The 22,236-nt window shown below is 39.9% G+C and overlaps 2 protein-coding genes across 4 annotated transcripts in view; both read right to left on the reverse strand.

Annotated features, from left to right (window-relative positions):
• Nucleotides 1-5,488, reverse strand: part of LOC306969628 (myosin-10) — a 93,865-nt gene extending 88,377 nt beyond the window's left edge. For all 3 annotated transcript variants that reach the window (XM_079565307.1, XM_079565306.1, XM_079565308.1), the window contains exon 1: nt 5,235-5,488. The gene's annotated coding sequence lies outside the window, so the exon portion shown is untranslated. The remainder of the gene's footprint in view (nt 1-5,234) is intronic.
• A 4,595-nt stretch (nt 5,489-10,083) lies between these two features.
• Nucleotides 10,084-18,700, reverse strand: ddx47 (DEAD (Asp-Glu-Ala-Asp) box polypeptide 47). The gene is made up of 12 exons (XM_079565337.1): nt 18,539-18,700; nt 16,878-16,971; nt 15,029-15,217; nt 14,867-14,938; nt 14,196-14,314; nt 14,048-14,119; nt 13,846-13,962; nt 13,581-13,727; nt 12,790-12,927; nt 12,634-12,704; nt 11,436-11,565; nt 10,084-10,318 (listed from the first exon to the last, which is right to left on the reverse strand). Exons 1-12 carry the CDS (start codon nt 18,668-18,670, stop codon nt 10,154-10,156), a joined length of 1,446 nt encoding a protein of 481 aa, XP_079421463.1. The 5' UTR covers nt 18,671-18,700; the 3' UTR covers nt 10,084-10,153.
• Between the last annotated feature and the right edge of the window lie 3,536 nt (nt 18,701-22,236).

The raw sequence follows: 22,236 nt of genomic DNA on the forward strand, positions 1-22,236 counted from the left end.
CCTGATTTTTAACCTGGCAAAAAGCAAATTGATATTTCATTTTTGGGAAGGCTAACTTTTAATTTAACTTTTTATGTTAAAAAAAAGTATTCGACCCTTCCCTGACCCAGCGGACACTTGGGTGGTTAGCATAGCGCCTTTACTTACCACCCTAATGGCCCGTAGGACGCACCAGGATAAACTGTTTTTTGGGTTTTGACTCCTGATTGAACCATATCCATAGTTGGGTACACATTAATTGCAAAAACCTACCAGAAATCCTAAAAAATCTTAAAGGAATAGGCCACCGCACAGTAAAGTGAAGATTACTGCGCGGATTTCGAACTACTCCTGGTATTATTACGCCTTACAATATAGTTCCCCCTTTTATCCTCTTAGAAAATCCACATTGTTTAATTTTGTGTAATTATACTTTGTAGTGGAACACTTCACGTAACCATATTTAAATAGGGAAAACGTGGAAGAGCTCGGTAGCTTCTATCTTGACCTGTTTTGGAGCTATAGTGGAGAGAGGGAGAGGCTAAATGCTAACGCCGTCTGCGCTGTGTTTACGTGACTGAAGGCACGGGTGAAGACCAGACAGGTCCTGAAGAACTCGTCAAAGCTAAGTGAAACTGAAGCATCATAGGTAAAGTAAAGGTGCTAAGCTAACCACACATACAGTCACTGGGTCACTGAAAGGTCAAAAATGCACTAATATCAACTTTTTTTCCTTTTTTTTTCGACAAAAGTTGCATATTGCACCTGTAAAACATTTGAAAATACTTTTTTGAAATGTAGCTAGACAACAAAGAGCTAGAGCAATTCAATATCTGGTCAAATAAATGTTATCTTTATTTTCAATTCTGTAGCAAAAGCACCTCATGCTTTTTCCACTGACACTATATTGTTGTTTGGTGTCAATAAATGTGGTCTTGTTTTGTAAAATCCTGCCTCATAATGGGTCCAAAACTTGGCCAGTGGGTGTGAGGTCAGAAACAGTGTTATTTGACTGGTTAAGTGATTGTAAAAAAGTACTGGTGCAGAAAACCGTTGCTAGTGCGAACAGTGGGGGGTTCAAGGGGAAAAAAGGGGAAGTAAGGCAGACGGGTGAAGTGTCTCCTTCACCAAGAATTCACAACAACAGTGTGGACAGAACCGGATCGATCCCCCCCCCCAAGCACTTGGCAAGAGGGCGAACTCCTGGTCACTATTCAAGCATTGCAGTCCGAAATCAGGATGTTTAAAAAAAATGTCCAACTTGTCACCTGTACAATTTCTCACCTAAAGTGTGCAGTTAACCTCTTAACTCTCATCTGAACCGAGCACATTTTCTCCAGTTTGGCTTTGCCCCAGTCCAAAAGCTTCTGGAAAAAAGCTGTGAAAATAGCAACAAAACTAGGACGAAAAAAATTATGGAAATGTGACAAACAAGTGAGAAAACATTGACAAAAAAGTGACGAAAAATTGATGAAAAAGTGGCAAGAATGTCACAAAAATGTCACAAGAAATAGACAAGATATTGAAAAAAAAATGACAAAAAAATGACAAAAATGTGACAAGAAAATGACAAAAATATGACAAAAAAATGACAAAAATGTGACAAAAAATGACAAAAATGTGACAAAAATGACAAAAAATTTGACAAAAATGTGACAAAAAATGACAAAAATGTGACAAAATGTGACAAAAAATGACAAAAAATGTGACAAAAAATGACAATAATGTGACAAAAAAATGACAAAAAATGTGACAAAAAATGACAAAAATGTGACAAAATGTGACAAAAAATGACACAAATTTGATTTTTAAAAAAAGACAAAAAAATGACAAAAATGTGACAAGAAAATGACAAAAAAATTGACAAAAATGTGACAAAAATGTGACAAAAAATGACAAAAATGTGACAAAAAAATGACAAAAAATGTGACAAAAAAATGACAAAAAATCTGACAAAAAAATGACAATAATGTGACAAAAAAATGACAAAAAATGACAAAAATTTGATTTTTAAAAAAATGACGAAAAAACAACAAAAATGTGACAAGAAAATGACAAAAAATGACAAAAAATGTGACAAAAAAATGACAAAAATGTGACAAAAAATGACAAAAAATGTGACAAAAAAATGACAAAAATGTGACAAAAATGTGACAAAAATGTGACAAAAAATGACAAAAATGTGACAAAAAATGACACTAATTTGATTTTAAAAAAATGACGAAAAAACAGCAAAAATGTGACAAGAAAATGACAAAAATATGACAAAAAATGACAAAAAATGTGACAAAAAAATGACAAAAATGTGACAAAAAATGACAAAAAATGTGACAAAAATGTGACAAAAAATGACAAAAATGTGACAAAATGTGACAAAAAAATGACACAAATTTGATTTAAAAAAATGACGAAAAACGACAAAAAATTGACAAAAAATGACCAAAAAAATGTCAAAAAAGTTACAAAAATGAGTTGAATACCCAACAAAAAAATGATGGAAAAAAAAATATCTGATGACGTGAGGAAAAAGATCCTCTCGGTTCAGGCGGGAATTAAGAGGTTAAGACCCACCTTTGACTCTTCAACCGCCCCCAAAAGTTAAAACGATTAAAAAAAACAGACCTTTTGAGCCACAGCTGGGCTTTCAGTTGTAATGCATCCAAGACGATAGTCAAACATGGGATGTCACACAGCTGTTTCTGTAGAGACGTGTCACCAAAACCAAACGTCAGAACTCGAGAGTCATGCACTTGTTTAGGCCAATGAGACATGACAGAAAGATTTACGATCACACAGTTCTCCTAAATGAACACCAGAGAGCCGTGTGAGAGCTTTAGCATCTTATTCACGCTATTATATTTAGCTAATGGGCTATTGTGTTCATGGAAGACCACTGACATCAAGTTCTCCTCCAATTAGTCACCTGTCTGCTTCCCCGAGTCTGCCTATGTTTGGAGAGGCCAGGCTAACAACCAGTGAGCCACACACACCACATGTTTAGCATTCATTTGTCAAGAGCGCCCAAGTCTTACGCAGTTATTTTAATTCTAGCACTCGTTGTGTGGCTAGTAGTATAGTAATATTGCTTTTGTCATCCTGTTACCATCTCAAAATAAACTCAAAACGACCTGTTATGACCCGGACTTCCTCGAGTCATCATTTCAACGCACAATTTGCCTCCACTATAAATCATTTTTTGTAGCTAATATTATTACAAGTTTTTTAAAGTTTTTTTTATTAACAATTTCAAAATACAAAATCTCGTCGAGGTACAAAATACGAGTAAAATGAAGGGTGAACCTTTTTAGGGACTTTACAGAGATGTAAGGCACAAAAATAAAAATAAAACATTGGAGCATGTCAGTTTTAAAATAAAAGGTATTTGAACGTGTCAGATACTATTTTCTTAGTGGAGCTGGACTTGATAAGTCTTAATGAGGAAAAATACAGTTTGAAATCATTCATAAAGTGATTGAAACAGGGCTGAGTGTCTCTCCATTTACAACAATGCATGTGGTATTTTGCAAGGAGGAAAACAGAATTAACAATATCAGTGACAGAATATATTCACATTTAAAATTGGGGATATTCAGCCAATCTCTAACATCACTCCAGAAACGACTCGTTATTGGACACAAGGAGGAACAGATGCTCTAAGGGTCTCTTCAGGCAGAAAGGCACAACTGACCAAGTCAAATTTAAATCTTTTATGAAGAAACACTGAGACAGGTTCAATCCTGTGCGAGATTTTAAAATGTGTTTCCTTAAAGCAGTACTAAGTAACTCTTCCCCCTAGAGGCCATAAGCGCAACTGCAGGTGTAGTAGCAAGTTACGATTTTTTAACTTATTAATTGTCTTGGATAGTAAATACTACGCCGACAGGAAAGGTGAAGGGAGAGAGGGTTACTATGCATCCAATTATACAATAGAAATATTTTTTCACTCAAACCTGGCTGTAAATACTGTTTAAAGTGACGTTAGCCCGCAGTTAGCTTTGCCCGTTAGCATGTTAGCTTCTTCTTCGTGATTCCATTAGTGTGCATTGCTTTCTCCGGACCGGTGGCAGTAAAGTTGCAAACATGGTTTTCTGGCCAGAGACACCAGGGGGAGATGAAAGACCCTCCAATCATCCCATAAACACTTGTATTACCCCCACAGGGACTACGGGGAGGATTTATTAAGGTAAATAAGTTACTTAGTACTTAGAGAAGGCCAACATCCTGAACTTATCTACTGATGTGTTTCTGTTGAAATCATGGAATAGTTTAGATTTTAAAACATCTGTAACAATCCTATTAGTGCATTCCGTGTCTTCTATTTTATTCCCATCAATTAACAAACTCGGTAAAGCTGGAGTAACATTCGAGTGGGCCAAAGTATTCTGGATCAGCTGGAAATATTATTACAAGTGCTTAAAGGGTCCTTAAACTTAAAGTCCTTAAACTCCACTGTTTATAGGGCTAACCCCAGTGAAGATGTAGCCTTGTTTCCCCTTGTCCTGGTTTAGTTTCTGTACTGAAGAGTGGAATAAAGTTGAGAACCAACAATGAAAGGAGGCTGAGCTCTAGGCTCCATAAAGTGGGACACATTTGGCAAGTGCCATCCCTATTAAGCCAAGTCCTGGACCCTACGCTTATCCCACTACACCACAGCAATGCGCATAGTGCGTAGGCTATATCGCGTCCTCAGACCACGGGGACGCAAAAGGCACGCGCTCACAACGATCCCCTGTGTCAAACACGGGATTTCAGACAAAAATACACCGCTTAATCACGCAAAAGTGCAGAAACCCACGCAGAATGACCACAGCCTCGATAGCCTTCAATGACTGAGCATTTGGTGCGCCCCCGGAATGAAAACAGACCGAGGGCACGCGCTAAACTTTGCAGTGTTATAGCCTATACAATCAATAAAATGCTTGCGTTAAACATGTTCTTATGGTAGCTAAATGTTAATGGTTTTCGCTAAATGGTCGTAGAGATAGCGTGTCAAAAACGGAGCATTATATATATTTAAAAAAGCTAAATTGTTATTAACTCAGCAACTTAACAATTCCGTCATTTTTGCGAGCATTCTATGTAAAATAGTTGAGAAAAGGAAAATTACGGTGCAAAATAACCGAATAACACATGCTAACAGCTTTAGTTGTAGTGGTCCATCACAAACTCCGTCCTCGAGAGCTCTCCCTCGTCTCGCGCTGTGCAACGATTGGCCCACGCGGCTCTCCTCCAGGTCCTCGCGCACACAGACTCACCTGGCGGGGCGCGGGAAAGCAGCGGTCCGACGGTGCCTGTTTCTGCTCGTTACTTCTCCGTCCAGAACGCCAGTGCCGCCGCTGCTGCCGCTGCTGCCGCTGCTGCTGTGCGCTGCTCGGGGGCTGCTCCACACAATTGAAATGCAGGCATGTGTTCCGCTCTGGTATGCAGTGCACCACAGGCAGAGCGCCACTGCTGCCTCGCTCTGCCCCTCCTGAACCCAAACCGAGCTGCACCGCTGCTCCCGCCCACGAAGTGCCCACAGATACGGGCTGGACCGGCCAGATCAATACGCCACTGCGGAACGAGCGAAACATAGTCCACCCCAACCCCAAAAACATTCTGGGAGAGTGAAGTTCCAGTTTAATGTCAAATTAATTATGGGCTTACTTACTTTGCCAAGTGGATCCTGTTATTATGTTGGCTTTCACTTTTTTTTTTTTTTTTTTTACATGATCTATGCCAAAAATGTGCTGTACACACCCACACTGGAGGCAAGCAGGAGCTGAGGATAGTTCACACATCTCTCACGACCGGATAGAAAAAGTTATGTTATGAGGTGGTCGTGTGTTGAAGAAGACTCCAAAGTTTAATATTTGAAAACAATAAGGACATAGCAGCCTGCTTTAGTCATAAAGTGTGCACACTGCAGGCTCCTTTCCCCCTCAATTTTGGGCTAGTTTACTGACTTGACCAAGTGTGTCACCTGCAAATTTAGACTTTATATTACTTTTATAATTATTTTTTTTGGTTTAGACCAGGGGAGCCCAAACTTTTTGTCTCCGAGGGCCAAAATGAAAAAGTGCCTGTGAGTCGCGGGCCAAACACGGCGGTGTCAAGCATGAAAAACACATATAACTGAAAATTATTAAGTCACTTTTTTTTTTTTTTTTTCGATAGCCTACATTTGCATTTGTTTCTATCCATGTAAATAACATGCTATATTAAAACAAATGGTAACTGTGGCAAAAGCCTAGTTTTAATAGAAAAAAAAATCAACCATTGTAATAATTTAGTGCAAAAAAAAAAAAACACCTGTATCTACAGCGCCTATAGTAACTTTACCTCATTCGTTCACTCAAAGAAAATGCCACATTAGATTATTTTGAAAGTGTCAGTTCAGCATCAATTCTTTTATAAGTCAGTTTTTAACATGTACTGTTGTTGATGTAACAACCTTTGCAATAAAAAATTGAAAAACTGTGAAAGTTGATGCTACAACGCTCAGTAATTGATAAATACCAAGACACCACAACAGTGTTTCCTTAACTTTGCGAAAGGAGTGAAACAGCGCCCCCAATTTGACGCTGGTGGTCAAAAAGTGTACTGCATCCATATTTACCATTGAGAATGAATGGAAGAGACTTAGTATTAACCACACACAGTGCAAAAGTAGGTCACTCTCTGGCGGGCCAACAGAATTGTTTCAACAGGCCAAATTTGGCCCGCGGGCCCCACTTTGGGCACCCCTGGTTTAGACACACCCTTTGCGCCCAATTTAGTCCACTTTAGGTATTTTAGGCCCGGTTTAGTTCAGATTTGGTCTTGATCCAGGTCTGGTTGAGCTATAGGTTAACTACTATTTCATGAGGTGGTGAAAAGTTTAAGAAACCCTGGCCTGTTGTATATCCCAATAATTGTGTTTAGTTAAAATCGTCCCTCTTTTTTTCTAAGGTTTTAACTTTTTTTTTTAAACTTCACCCACTTAATCTACTTGAAAATATTACGAAAGTAAGAAAGAAAGTGCTTTATTGTTGTTGTACAAGTGTTCAGGTGTCCGTCCTGAGGCTGCGCTGCCTCTGTGTGTCAACCTGATCGCATGAACTTGGAGGTCAGGGAAACTGAAGAACTCGGAAGAAACAAGGCTCGCTGCCCTGTCTCTCTGATCCTCTAAAAAGGTGCACCGCCTTCTGGGCCCGTCACCCCGAGCATGGTGTCCTGCACTGGTAATCTAAATCTAAATCTGATACTGTATTAATCTCTGTAGAGAAATCTCTGTGGAGAAATGAGTTCTCTGCATTTGACCCATCCTCAGTATCGCATGGGGCGACCTGTAGGAGCTGGGGCTGCCAGCAGTGGCCGGCAGCTCCAGCTCCTCCTTCCTCTTCCTCCTGCAGCTCCCTCCGCCCCACAACAGTCTTTCACCATCTCCTCATTTGTCTCTTCCTTGTTTCCTGTAGCTCCTCTTGAGACACCTCCCTGTGCTGCAGGTGTGGGGGCTCTTGGTGCCTCTTCAGTGTTTCAGAAGAAGAAACTTGTAAGTCTCAAATGGGTTTAGCTGATAAGCCAGCACTTTGTTTACCTTTAAAAAGCTGCTTTCTTCAGGACCATTATGGACTCTCAAAGTAAACAAATCCACCAAACCTCCACAAAAACACTGCAAAGATGTACAAAAGTATCCAGCAAAACCCCAAATGCAGTCCCCAAAAAAAGGCAAAGAAGTCAGCCGCACCAGGAGTGGGAGGTTGTCAAGTGGTGGAAAAGTGACATTAGAATATCAACATTGTGATGAATCACCTCCTTCGACGTCGGCTCTTCCTAATAGGATGATAGAATGATAGGAAGTTTCTATCATTCTGAAGCAGAATTCACCAAGTGTTGGATTGTTCACTCTCTAATGGGGACGTGAGCGATTAGACCGTCGTGAGACAGGTACGTTTTACCATAGTAATGATGTGTTGTTGCAATAGTGATTATAGCTACAGTTCATATATAATGACAAACAAACAAACAAACAAACAAACAAACAAACAAACAGACATTAAAATAGCTACATTGTGATGCACCACTACAACAGAAAGATGTAGGCTACGTTTCAAACCAAACAAATACAATTAAAATACATTTAATCAATCTTGTGATAATGTGACCCTGCCCGGGCTCGAACCCGGGACTTTACAGTCGCCATGTTTTCCAAAAGTTCTGACCGCTAGGGTTGAACCAGCGCCCCCGCTCTCCTCCGCGGTGTGTGCTTTATGTGTGTGCCCCAGAAACTCCCAGTGGAGGAGGAAGGGCGCCCCCCAGTGGACAACACATTTACAACCTGAACATTTGGGGGGTAGTAGTGACGTGAAGTGACGTCACTACACGACACGCCCACTATACGAAACCCACAGGGGAATGAACAGGCTTGACTGACATTCATGTTTTAGGGGCATTGGATCCCATTTTTAAAGCAAATTTGCCATTTTAAAACCAAGTTTGGACTTTATTTTAATTAAATTGCTTTTCTGTTAATTAATTTCTTCATTAAACCAATTTGTACTACACAAGCTTTAACCCAGGGGTGTCAAACTCAAATACAGAGTGGGCCAAAATGTAAAACTTGAACAAAGTCGCGGGCCACCATTGAACAAATGAACCTTTTAATATGGACCCACACAAAATTTGCTTTAACATTGAATATGGAATAAGCAACACTTATTACTATACAATATATAACTTAATAGTCCAGATATGCAAAATCTGAAAAAAAAAAGTATAATACCGGTGGGCCAGCTCGAGGAGTCATTTGGTATAGCCTCACAGGCCAAATATAATTACATTGCGGGCCAGAGTTTGACACCTATGCTTTAACCTATCATTGAATGGCTCTAATCTTAAAATACTTTGATTTCTAGCTACATTGTTGAGTACATTTTGAGTTCTGCACATACAGGTGTAACTCGGAAAATTAGAATAATGATACTCATATATGACTGACTCCTCACATGCAAAGTGAGATATGTATAGCCTTTATTTGTTATCATTTTAATTGTTATGGCTCACAGATTGTTAAAGGGGGGGTATTTTGCAAAATCGACTTTTTCAAGCTTTACATCATGTTATTATGTCATTCCCTCATTAAAAACAAGCCTGAAGTGTTGCCTTGGCACATTCACGTATTTTTGAGTAATCTGTAAAAACTCTGAGGGCGGCCATTTTAGGGATAGGTTTGCCTGAGTCCTCCTAGGAACGCCCCCACCTCCTGGAGACGCCTCCGAGCTTTCGTCACCAGCCGAGTAACCAACCACTGCTCCTCAGCAGAACCCCCTCCCCACTGATGCCACAGACAGCGTGTGGAGGGGGCGTGTCGGAAAGGCTCAGAGGTTCTTAAAGAGACAGAGGCCTATTTCAAGACATTCACTACAGCCATTTTGAGAGAGACATTTTATACAAGGCAGTTATTCTAATTTACTGCATTTACAGACCAACAGAAGGTTTGGTCATCATTGTAGTGTGATATAGACTGGTGCTATGTGATTGAAAAAAGCATAATACCCCCTCTTCAAAAAAAAAACTCAAATTAAAAATCTCATAAAATTTGAATATTTTGAAAATGGACCGCAAGCCATAATCATCCAAATCATAAAGGCTTGACATGTCACTTTGCATGTGAGGAGTCAATCACATATTAGCTTCACATTTTAAGTTGAATAACAGAAATACTTTTGAACGATATTTTAATTTTCCAAGTTTCACCTGTATTCGTGTCTTGACTTCGCATTCATGTTAGTTTGTTATTTTAGTGTCTAAAGCTCGGGTTACGCGACGTCACCTCACACGTCCACATCACTTCACAACACGCCCGCTACTTCACAGGAGGAAGCTGAGGATTTGCATTGTTTTCCACATTTCTGAAAAAAACAAAGAACAAAAAACCTGGAATGGTTTAACAAAGATATTTTAATAGAAAAGAAAAACGAGCAGGTGTGTTGTGGGTCTACAGGACACAGCGGTTGTCCACAGCGGATCAGAGTCAGTCGTAGTTATTTAGTCTGTTTTAGAGAGAGGCACCACCTTCACCACACTGCCCCCCACGCTCTGTCACGGCACAGTTTGCCATTGAACTTTACAATCTGAATCTGAGCCCATTTCTGCCATCGGATATGCACAAAGTACTACAGTGCCTCCTCTTGTTCCTCTTGTGGGCGTGTCTTTAGCGTCCACGGCCCCCTCTCCAGGCCGCACCTCCCCTCTTGCCCCCTCCTCCGCCGGGACCACCTTTGACCATCTTCCGAACGCCACTGGCCTGCTCCGTGTCGTCGTTGTCTCCGTCGCCACCTTTAGGTCGTTTGCGCTTCTCGCCTTGTTCCTTCATTTCCTGCGAGGGAGAGAATGAGTCAGCCGATTAGAGTGTATACAGTTCAACTCTGAACTACTTTGTACATCTTCAAAACAACCATTTCAACTGTACCGCACCATATTTAACCTCTTAACACCCGCCTAAACCGAACGCATGCTGTCCTTTTTGGCTATAGGCCTGTGTAACCCCTCATTTGAAAGCTAAGACCCACAAAACTGCTCTTTTCCTCGCGTTTTTGTCATTTTATTGTTGAGTTTTTGTCACATTTTTGTTGACTTTTTGTCACATCTTTGTTGAATTTTTGTCACATTTTTATCGAATTTTTGTCACATTTTTGTTGAATTTTTGTCACATTTTTGTTGAATTTTTGTTGAATTTTTGTCACATTTTTGTCAAATTTTTGTTGAATTTTTGTCACATTTTTGTCGAATTTTTGTCACATTTTTGTCACATTTTTATAGAATTTTTGTCACATTTTTGTCACATTTTTGTTACAGCAGCATGGCCATTCAGAGATATACAAGTGAATTAAAGAATTTTGAAAGCAACTCCAAACTCCTGTTATTAGCGGAGATGAAGCATTTCGAATGAGCGGGAAAGTGCAGTAAAACTCACACAGGCCTGCAAAATGAGTTTAATTTTTTCCTAGTTTTCTTTAAAAAAAAAACTGGACTTTACAGAGGAACTGACTTGCTTGTCAAACTTCAGTTCAGGATCCATTTTAACACCCAAATTAGAAGCAACCAGTTTGACCAAATCCAAAATTCAGGGACATCCATGCTTTTGTATCACTGATGCAGGCCAAGAGGGGCTGAACAACCTGCTGATCAGGTTGTTCAAAGGCAAACAGATTTAATCGTCATCGGCATAACAGTGAAAAGCCATGCCATGTTGGAGCATAAACAAGGAGAACAACACAGGGTCAAAGATTGATCCTTGCGGCACACCCACGACAAAGGGGCTTGTGAGGAAACAAATGACATCTGACATCGTCATGTAGCAGACGATGATATAATCTCCCACCTCCTCCTATATAGAATGCATATCAGAATCAGAAGCATTTAATAATGGCCGCACAACAAAGTTAGTGTCCGTATGGCAGTAGGGAAGAAGCTATGAGTGCATGTGAACTTACCAGTCGGGCAAACCTCTGCGCTTCACTGACCCGCTCCACCAGCATCATCACCTCGTCCTCCTGAGTGGGGAAGGCCGGCAGCTTCTTACCGATCAGGCTCTCTATCCTCTGGAACAGCTCCACGTCATACCTGTCACACACCATTATTCCACCAGGTTTACTTCCAGTCATTAAAGGGCTAAAAGTCATCTTTCAATGGGCGCAAAAGGTCGCATGAGCATGAGCACGGTTTCGGATTATTCTAAAAACAGCCACACATGGTCACAGTTCACTGATTTTAGGATCAAGCTTAGTTTTGCTGAACATTTAAAGCAGTGCTAAGTAACTCTTCCCCCTAGAGGCCATAAGCGCAACTGCAGGTGTTGTAGCAAGTTACGATTTTTTAATTTATTAATTGTCTTGGAGAATAAATACTACGCCGACAGGAAAGGCGAAGGGAGAGAGGGTTACTGTACATCCAATTATACAATAGAAATATTTTTTTTCACTCAAACTTGGCTGTAAATACTGTTTAAAGTGACGTTAGCCTGCAGTTAGCTTTGCCCGTTAGTATGTTAGCTTCTTCTTCGTGATTCCATTAGTGTGTATTGGTGGCTCTGGTCCGGTGGCAGTCAAGTTGCAAACATGGTTTTCTGGCCAGAGACACCAGGGGGAGATGAAAGACCCTCCAATCATCCCATAAACACTTGTATTACCCCCACAGGGACTACGGGGAGGATTTATTAAGGTAAAGAAGTTACTTAGTACTGCTTTAATCTCAATGTTTAAACGGGATACAATGATCATACAATGATCGCCAAAACAAGCAAGCGTTATGTTAAATATGTCAAATTTATGTTTATTTAGGCTTTATATATTTGCTTAACTGTGGATTCTCCCTAATCCAATAGCCACGTGTGACATGTATTCTGGCTTCTGAAACTACACTGGACACTAGAGCCATGGTATTTCTTGTAGTCTGAGAATAACTTAAGCGCCAGATGTGCTGAAATATGAATGAAAACACAGCAGCAGAGGACGTTAGAGCAGCATCGATCTAAGCTCTCAAAATGAAGCTAAAAACAACGGTACTACTGTCAGACAGGCTGCACTGTGACACAAGAACGTAATAGATATGTACGTTTGCAAACTTTAGAACATGATCAATATGGGTCAGAATAACATTTTAACATGAAATAAGTAGATTCTGTTAACGTACTGTGTAACAAAAGTGATGGACTTTCCAGCACGGCCCGCTCTGGCTGTTCTGCCCACTCTGTGGATATAGTCCTGCGAGACAAGACACATTCACTAAATGAAATCAAGTACAGTATTTCTTCACAAATATTGAAGTTGACATGTGTTTCTATCACACCTTGGAGTGCGTGGGGATGTCGTAGTTGATGACACAGTCCACGTGAGGGATGTCCAGGCCTCGAGACGCCACATCTGTCGCCAGCAGCACCGAGCGGGACTTGGACTTGAACTTGTTCAACGCCCCCAAACGTTTATTCTGACAAAAAAAACACACACAGAAATCATGCACGTTGTTACCAGAAAGTAGGATTCAAATATAGAGTTATCAGAAGAAAAGAAAAATCTAACAGGTGACTCTCAATGTAGGATTGGTTCAAGAACAAATAAAAGAATTCTCTATTTCACACTTAAATATGTTTAACCAGTTCCCTGCTGTCCACCACCTGGAGGTTGTGTTTTACTCACACAAACTACAAGGTCTTAGTTTTCAAAATGAGGCACTGCACTGGCCTTTAGGCTATAAACAAAACAACAACAAAAAACATTACAAAACCTCAATAAAAGCAACAAAAACCTGAAAAGAAACACGCCAAAAACATGACAAAACAACTACAAAAACAAAACACAGCAAACAGCAATAACACAACAAAAATGTGCCAGAAAAGCAACAACACAATAAAAAAAAGCAACAAAACACAACAAGAACAGCAAAAACATGACAAAAATGTAAAAAAAAAAAGGCAAAGAAATGGCAAAATGGGACATCGGTGTCGGTCTTAGCTTTCAAATTAGGCGCTACACTGGCCTGTGGGTTGTAAACTCCAGTCGAGAAGCTTTTAGATTTGGGTAAAACCGATTTTCAAGACTAAAAAGTGCGTTCTAAAACAGCTGAAGTCAGAGTGGCAGTACCTGGCCCATCTGTCCGTGCAGGGGAATAGCGGTGATGCCCAGATTCCTTAACAGCAGCGCCACCCGCTGGGCAGTGTTACACGTGCTGCAGAAGATCATGAAGGAGTTTCCGGCCAACTCATTCAGGATGGACACCAAGTAGCAGTCCTACAACAAAGAATCGAAGAAGGAATTAAGCTGGGAAATGTAAATGTTGAGTCATTTTAGGTTTGAAAGTCCAAATAAAGAGCACTCATGTGAAGTATATCTGACTTTTATGTCTTACCTTGTACTTGGATGGAATGAAGATGTAATACTGCTGTAGTTTATCCACTGTGGTGTATTTGGTGGACACGGCGCACTTCACTGGATCTTTTAGAGCCGCTCTCTGGAGTTTTTGGACCTGTCACGCAAACATAGCATTCACAACTAGTCCCAAAATAAAGCCTTAAATAAAGGGAGTTAAGTTAAAAGAAGAGGCGGCTTACCTTTTTCGTCATAGTCGCCGAAAACAAAAACGTTCGCCTGTCTCTGGGAATTACTTTACAGATTTTATCCACCTGCAAAGACACAAGACATTTCTCATTCAGCTGCTACCAAATAATCAAGGGTTTTGTCGTTGAAATTTTAAAGCACCTCAGTCTCGAAGTCCATGTTGAGAATGCGGTCCGCTTCATCCATGACCAAGAACTTGAGAGCGCGTAAGGAAAAGCCTTTGGTGTTTTCTAAGTGGTCTATCAACCGCCCAGGAGTCGCTGCAAACATTTGAGATTGTTCCAGTTTTTCATGTCACTTAGTCAACTTACATTCCTGCGATTTTGTTCAAAGACATTCAATCATATTCTCTGTTTCGTGCACTTTGTGATATGAGGCCTTTTCAAACTGTCACTGAAATTCAAAGGGTTTTAATCTCTTTTCTTTTGTATTAAAATATCTGAAGATTTTAGCCATAATCGAATTAACTCATTGACTGCCAATGACGTCTACAGATGTTAATTAGGTTTTTCAATGGGAAGGGCTTAAAATCTTTGTTGTAGTTCTTTTATTGAGTCACTAGGTGGCAGCATTACTCTAACTGTTTTGCTTGATTAAAAAAAAATCATTTTCTCAGCTTTTTGGTCAGAAACCAGCATTTTGATTTTGAGTGATTTTACCTATTTTCTATGGACGATTACTAAAGAATGGAAAGAGGTACAAAACAAAATTGATGAAAGAAGAAGTCTTTCTTTTGGTGGGTTTCATGCTGACAGAGACCTAGACCTAAATGTTCTGTACATCATCCCTGGTCTATAAATATTATAACTTACCAATAACAATGTGAGGTTTTTTGGCTAAGACTAAAGACTGCGACATCATATCGATTCCTCCCACAACGACAGCTGCAAAAATAAAGAAAAAACATACATGTAAACACAATCTTGTATTTAATCGGAAGCCTTATTGGCTCACTGGTTTTCTTTTACACCTACCACATTTGACGCCGATGCTGGAGCCCAGGGCCTCGAACTGCTCGGCGATCTGAAAAGCGAGCTCTCTGGTGGGGGTGAGGACCAGCGTGTGCAGCCTCTGCGGAGACTCCAGCAGGGTCTGGAGGATGGGCAGCGCGAACGCTCCCGTCTTCCCCGAACCCGTCTCTGCCAGGCCGATAACGTCCCTGCCTGAAATGGAGGGGGCCAAGAGCGAGATCAGCGGAGATGGTTTATGATGTTAAAAGGTAGGGGAATTACTCAGGGTGGGGTAAAGAAACACACATGTGGATTTAGGGATTCACTCATCATCGAGGAGGAGATAAGGTAAGGGGGAACTGCCTAAACTGTTAAGTAAGTTATAAGCCATATTTATCACAACTGGGAATGTATCAATCCAATGCGCATATCGGATATCGGAGCCCGCAAAAAAATACAAAATCGGATATCGGCTACAAATATTCGATACTGAACCGATACCAGTTTTGACTCTTACCGCTTTGAAAACACAACTTTCACCAACTAAACCTCACATAATATCATTTTAAAGTTGAGAACCTGGAGAATTCAATCGCTAAGTTTTAACCTTTGCTAACGTATTTTTGATCGTCGGCCAAAATGTTACTAGCAACAGCATGCTAACGCTAACTGGAGCATGCTAATGCTAACAGCAACTAATCAAGGCCGGGTCAGAAGCTGTAATAGAAATACCTGAAGTTACCTAATAAAATAAAATATATTTTATATATATTTAAGTTTAGGAAATGCTGTTAAAGAAAAACTGATATAATTTGTAATGCGTAAGTTGTAATGATCAGATCACTTTACGCAAGTTGTTTTTATTTCTGTAAAATAGCCTGTCCCAAGGATAGTGTGGAAAATCCTTGTTAACCTCTTAACTCCCGCCTGAACCGAGAGGATCTTTTTCCTCACGTCATCAGATTTTTTTTCTTTTTTGTAATTTTTTCGTCAATTTTTTATCACATTTTTGTCATTTTTTTGTCTTTTTTGTCATTTTTTAATCAAATTTGTGACATTTTTTTGTCTTTTTTTGTCAAATTGTTATTACATATTTGTCATTTTTTCGTAAATTTTTTATCAAGTTTTTGTCATTTTTTGTCACATTTTGTCATATTTTTGTCATTTTTTGGCCAAATTTTTATCACATTTTTGTCATTTTTTTAAAATCAATTTTTTGACATTTTTTGTCATTTTTTGTGACATTTCTGTCATTTTTCGTCCATTTTTTGTCAATTTCTTTTTGACATTTTGTGACATTTTTGCCACTTTTTCCTAAATTTTTCATCACTTTTTTGTCACATTTCCATCATTGTTTTCGTCTGAGTTTTGTTGCTATTTTCACAGCTTTTTTCCAGAAGCTTTTGGACTGGGGTAAAGCCGAACTGGAGAAAATGTGCTCGGTTCAGGTGGGAGCTAAGGGGTTAAATGTTTTTCTATTAGTTTATGAATAGATATAATTGATAATTGATCTGTAACATCATGACAAGAGATCAGACTTTATTGATCTCACATTGGAGAAAAGAGGAGCGTTCAAGTTTTCCCTCAGAGAAAGCCTCTTAAAAGAAAGTCTCTTGGTATCAGTGAATATCGGCAGATACTAATACCTCCAGTATCGTATCGGAAGCAAAAAAGCTGGATCGGTGCATTTCTAATAACAACCGTCTTCAACCGGCAGTCCACATGTATTTTCTATTTAATAATCCGTATCTGCTCATGTACTTCCTGTATATCCGTCTCTACACGCGTGCTCAAAATTGTGGAAGAAATCCACTACGATGGCTTGTACTTAGCCCGATAGCTTGCGCCTTGTGTGTAGTTATGTTACTGTTACCTTGCAGAGCCACTGGAATGGCTTCGATCTGGATCTTTGTTGGAATCTTCCATCCCAGCTGATCACACGCCTCACACAGGACCTCAGTGACGCCCTGAACAACACAGCAAACACAGCAAAACACATCAGAGCAAGCACCCAGATAGGTCTCAAGAAGAAAAACACCATAGATGTACTTGGAGTATTATTTCATAGTGAATTACTAAAGTAGCATTAGTCTCTCATTGGTAGGTCGATTTTCAGAAGCCACGTTACGCAATACTTTGACACCCAACTCAGGTCCAGAAAATATAATACTAATGATTTTTGTATTGTAGAGCAAGCTTTGGTGCTGACTGGTTTAACCTCTTAACCAAACACATTTTCTCCAGTTCGGGATTACCCAAATCCCCAAATAAAGTTTCTTGACTGGGGCTTACAGCCTATCGGCCAGTGTAATGCCTCATTTGAAAGCTAAGACCTACAAAATTTGCATTGTTGCCGCGTTGTCGTCACTTTGTCATATTTTTGACGCTTCCTCGTTAAGTTTTTGTTGCATTTTTATAACTTTCTTGGTGCGTTTTTGTTTTGCGTTTTTTGGTCGCTTTTTCGTTGCTATTTTGTTGCGTGTTCATCCTTGTTTGTGTCACATTGTTTATGTGTCAAGCTTTTAGATTTGGGTAAAGCCGAACTGGAGAAAATGTATTCGGTCAAGAGGTAAAAAAAAAAAAAAAAAACACTTTCAAATAGGGCTGTAACTAACGATTATTTTGTAATCGTTTAATCTATCTTGGCTGTGAATGGTGCAGGAAAATTTTATTTTTTCTATTTTTTTTAATCACATATAGCTTAAGTGGCGCTGCTTGAAGATGTGTTGATGGAGTAAACTAAAGGGAAATGTTTGTTGGAGGCTCTACTCATGAAATTTACAATGAACAAAATGTACACAGACCGCAACTATATAAACAAAGTAGGATTTCATCAAATATACTACATTTTTATCATTGTCATTTTTGCTCCACTTTAGTCTGTGTGAACCAGAAAACGATTAATCGATTACTAAAATAGTTGTCGACTATTTCAATAATCGATTGGTCATCGATGAATCGTTTCAGCCCTACTTTCAAAATGCCTCTGCCATTTGTACATTACAAAATGCTTGAAACGACATTTTTTTTAATGTTATTTTACAATTCATTCACAGGAAATTATTGCAATTTGTTATGACACATCTGTCCATGTCCTAGTATAAAGCTTGTATTTCTTGGGCAAATTATTCATTAAAAAACATCAGTAAAGCACTGCCTCCAATAAGGTAACCGATATTAGTAATAGTTAGCTTTGGAAATCCATGAATTTGCTACTTATAGTAGTTATATACTAGTTATATACTAGTTATATTTTCTATCCTGGTTAAATAAGGCTCAATAAATAAATAATACTTTTATTTTCTGATCAGTTCCATCACAATGTACACACAGTTCATGAGTATATCCAACCAGAACTTTACTTTTGCAAATAAAATAACAAGGAGGAACACTTTCTACAGCTGCCAGATAGAATTTGTCAGCCTTTCCTCACGTTCTCTTCTAACTTCGCTAGTGCCACCGCTGCTATGTTATGCTAAAGCCGCCGCCTCTTGTTTACGTCAGTGACGCTGCTCGGTTGAGAGTCAAACCCACCAGATCTTTGAATGTTTTCGGTGTCTGCTCGGTCCCTTCTCCGGTCACGGCGCTGCTCTCATCCTCGCTGCTCGAACCTCGGTCCGGATCAGCTGTGTTTGGACTCACGCTTCTCTCGCCGTCCTCCGCCATGCTGTCCTCCTCACGAACGTGTCGTCGGGTCCAGTCTGCGCATGTGCGGAAACGTCTGGGAACCAAACGATTCACGCACAGGAGCATGGGACGTGTAGTTCTGTAAGAGTCGCTAGCTTTGTCAGTCATGAATAAATACATAAAAATCAGTAAAAAGAAAGGGGAAAAAATGATTAGAATAGCGTTTTGACTCATAGCTTACGTTCATATGAAATCGAGACAAAAATAAATAAATAAATAACTGTAGCTACATTACACCAGCGGTGGAAAGTACGAGTAAAAAGTACAAATTATAGGTACTTTTACTTTACTTAAGTACATTTTATGATGAATACTTTTTACTTCACTACATTTTAGAGCCTGTATCTGTACTTTATATTCCACTAATTTTTTTATTGGGTTAAAAGTAAACGTATTTTATTTTCAAAGTGACATTTTTTATTTTTATTTTATTTTACAATGGCTTGGTTTAGTGGTTTACACCTTTAGACCTTGTTTAGATCTGGTTTAGACCTAGTTTGATTCAAATTATGTTACTAAAAGTCCTGCACATTAACCTCGGAAATACTTTTTACTTCTAAAGTGCATCTTACAATTCATACTTTTGTACTTTTACTTCAATGAAAAATGTATCAGACACTTTTACTTTAAGTACATTTTTGGTCCTATATCTGCACTTTTACTCAAGTAAGAATATTGAGTCCTTCTTCAACCACTGCACTACACTGCAGAACATACGACCTCATACAGGGGTTCCCAAACTTCTCAGGCCGCGACCCCCAAAATACCTCAACCAACAACTCGGCACTCCCTTCTGTAAAATGGCCTTGGCACATTCACGTATTTTTGAGTAATCTGTAAAAACTCTGATGGCGGCCATTTTAGGGATAGGTTTGCCTGAGTCCTCCTAGGAACGCCCCCACCTCCTGGAGACGCCTCCGAGCTTTCGTCACCAGCCGAGTAACCAACCACTGCTCCTCAGCAGAACCCCCTCCCCACTGATGCCACAGACAGCGTGTGGAGGGGGCGTGTCTGAAAGGGTCAGAGGTTCTTAAAGAGACAGAGGCCTATTTCAAGACATTCGCTACAGCCATTTTGAGAGAGACATTTTATACAAGGCAGTGATTTTGATTTACTGCATTTACAGACCAACAGAAGGTTTGGTCATCATTGTAGTGTGATATAGACTGGTGCTATGGGATTGAAAAAAGAATAATACCCCCTCTTTAAGGAGCAAAACATTTCAAATCTGGTTTGTTTGGATACTGTATTTTGATAACTGGCTTCATTTCACTAAAATATGCTAAAATGCATAAAATTCAATGTCAGAAATGTAAAAATTATACTCTTAAAATTGGCAGAATAGGCAGGAGGAAATATGCAATTATTTGGATGATGGAGTTTGGTATATCGATATACCGATATATAACGAACACGGTTATCGGGTCTGGTGTTTTATTTTGTTTGAAGATTAAGCATTTTCAAGATGTTAGAAGAAAAAAAATCAGTTCTTGTCAAGCTGAATTGTTTACTCACCAACAGGCTTCATTCTTTTTGGCTTAACCCGCTTTCTGTAGCAACATACAGTATAACCTGAACTGTTCCACCGTGGTAATTACATAGTGCCTCTCGAAAGTATTCATACACCTTGAACTTTTGCACATTTTGTCATGTTTACAACCCTAAACATAAAGATTTTATTTAGATTTTTTTACTGAACGTTCACACACAAGTAACCGTCAACTGTGAAGTGAAAGCAAAATGATACATGATTCTGTTATTTTTCAAAAAATAGAAAAGTGAAAAGTGGGGCTTGCATAAGTATTCATACAGCATTTTCTGAGTGCATTAAATTGCCTTTATAACATTCCTAATGACTGCAGAATGTTCACACCTTGGCCTAACGGTTAAATAGAGGCCACCTGTGTGTAATCCACTCTCAGTATAATTTCAGCTGTTCTTTTAGGCCCTCAGAGCTTTGGTCGTAGTGTATCGGTCACTAAACAACATCATGAAGGTCCAGGAGCACCAGAGAGGTCAGGGATAAAGCTGTGGAGAAGTTTAAAGCAGCCTTAAGTTATACTAAGATTTCCCAAGATTTAAACATCTCCCGGAGCAACTGTTCAATCCGTCATTCAGAAATGGAAAGAGTAAAGCACCACTGACAACTTACCAAGACACGGCTGTTCACCTAAACTAACAGACTGAACAAGGAGAGCACTGGTAAGAAATGCAACCAAGTGCCCCAAGATAACTCTGGAGGAGCTGTGAAGTCCTGCCGCTGAGCTGGGGGAATCTGTACATGGGACAACTATAAGAATACAAACAGAATACAAATCTGGCCTTCATGGACGAGTGGAAGAAGAAAGCCATTATTGAAAGGAGGCCATAAAAAATCCTGTTTGAAGTTTGCTAGAAGTCATATGGAGGACACAGCTCCATGTGGACGAAGGAGCTTTGGTCAGATGAGACAAAAATTGAACTTTTTGGCCCAGATGCAAAACGTTATGTATGGAGTAAACCTGACACTGCTCATCGTCCTGAGTGCACCATCCCCAGTGTCAAATATACGGGGGGTAGCATCATGCTGTGGGGCTGCTTTTCCTCAGCGGGGACTGGAGAGATTGTAAGAATAGTTGGGAAGATGGATGGAGCCAAATACTGGGACATTTTGGAGGAAAACCTGCTGGAATCAAGAGAACTGAGGCTGGGGCGGAGATTCACCTTCAGCAGGACAATGACCCTAAACACAAAGATAAATCTACAATGGAATGGTTTAATAAAAACATATTAATGTGTTAGAATGGCCCAGTCAAAGTCCTGACCTAAATCCTATTGAAAATCTTTGGAATCAGGGACGTGCACAGATAGAGCCCAGGTGGTGCTCAAGCACCTGCCCCCTCTGCCCTGTGCCCTTTAAGTGCCCTTCTTGAGACCTGTTTTTTTTTTTTCTCCCCCAATATTAAGTATTATTTATTTTATTGTTCTTAGATATTTGCCCTATTAAGCCAACATGTGCTGAAAATACAGTTTTAATGTTCAGCAACTTCAAATCGCGCTTCCTCCTCTGCCTCTGAGCCGCGGCGGCGCTGACGCTCCTGATCAATAAAGAGCAGCTGTGCTGTCCCCGTGTTTCCCCTGTTTTAGAAGATGGTACAGCCCAGCTCTGTGAGACGCGGAGTAAAGTAAACTGAGTGAATTCGGTAAGTTTATGAACGAGCCAGCGCGACATGACGGGATTATTAAGGGGAAAGGAAACGAGAGGGCCCTCGGGGCGAGACCGTCAGCGCTGCGCGTGTCGAGACCGTCCGGATAAAGCCTGCGGTAACAAGTCAGTCACTTTAGCGGTTCTGTTTGTCGCTATAAAATGTTGAGCTGTATTATTCAGACTAAGTCAGGGCTGAGCGTAGACCAGGGCCAGAGCAGAGTGAGCTGAGCTGAGGAGACAGAAGCGAGAGGAGGAGAGAGAAGGTGAGGAGGTGCCTGGGTTCTGGACACTGGAGGAGCACAGGAACATGAACAGCCCAGGATTATTGTTATATAACATGTTTTTTGACATAAACAAA

The sequence above is a fragment of the Gobius niger genome (assembly GCF_951799975.1).
Source record: "Gobius niger genome assembly, chromosome: 10".
Classification (NCBI taxonomy): Eukaryota; Metazoa; Chordata; class Actinopteri; order Gobiiformes; family Gobiidae; genus Gobius; species Gobius niger.

What these genes read in the sequence shown, in the direction of transcription:
- ddx47 (XM_079565337.1), bottom strand. Translation starts at nt 18,670, where the DNA reads ATGGCGGAGGACGGCGAGAGAAGCGTGAGTCCAAACACAGCTGATCCG. An exon ending in CGAAAACATTCAAAGATCTG is followed by an intron (nt 16,972 to 18,538) that starts GTGGGTTTGACT and finishes TGTGTTGTTCAG; the next exon opens with GGCGTCACTGAGGTCCTGTG. An exon ending in AAAACCTCACATTGTTATTG is followed by an intron (nt 14,315 to 14,866) that starts GTAAGTTATAAT and finishes AAATGTTTGCAG; the next exon opens with CGACTCCTGGGCGGTTGATA.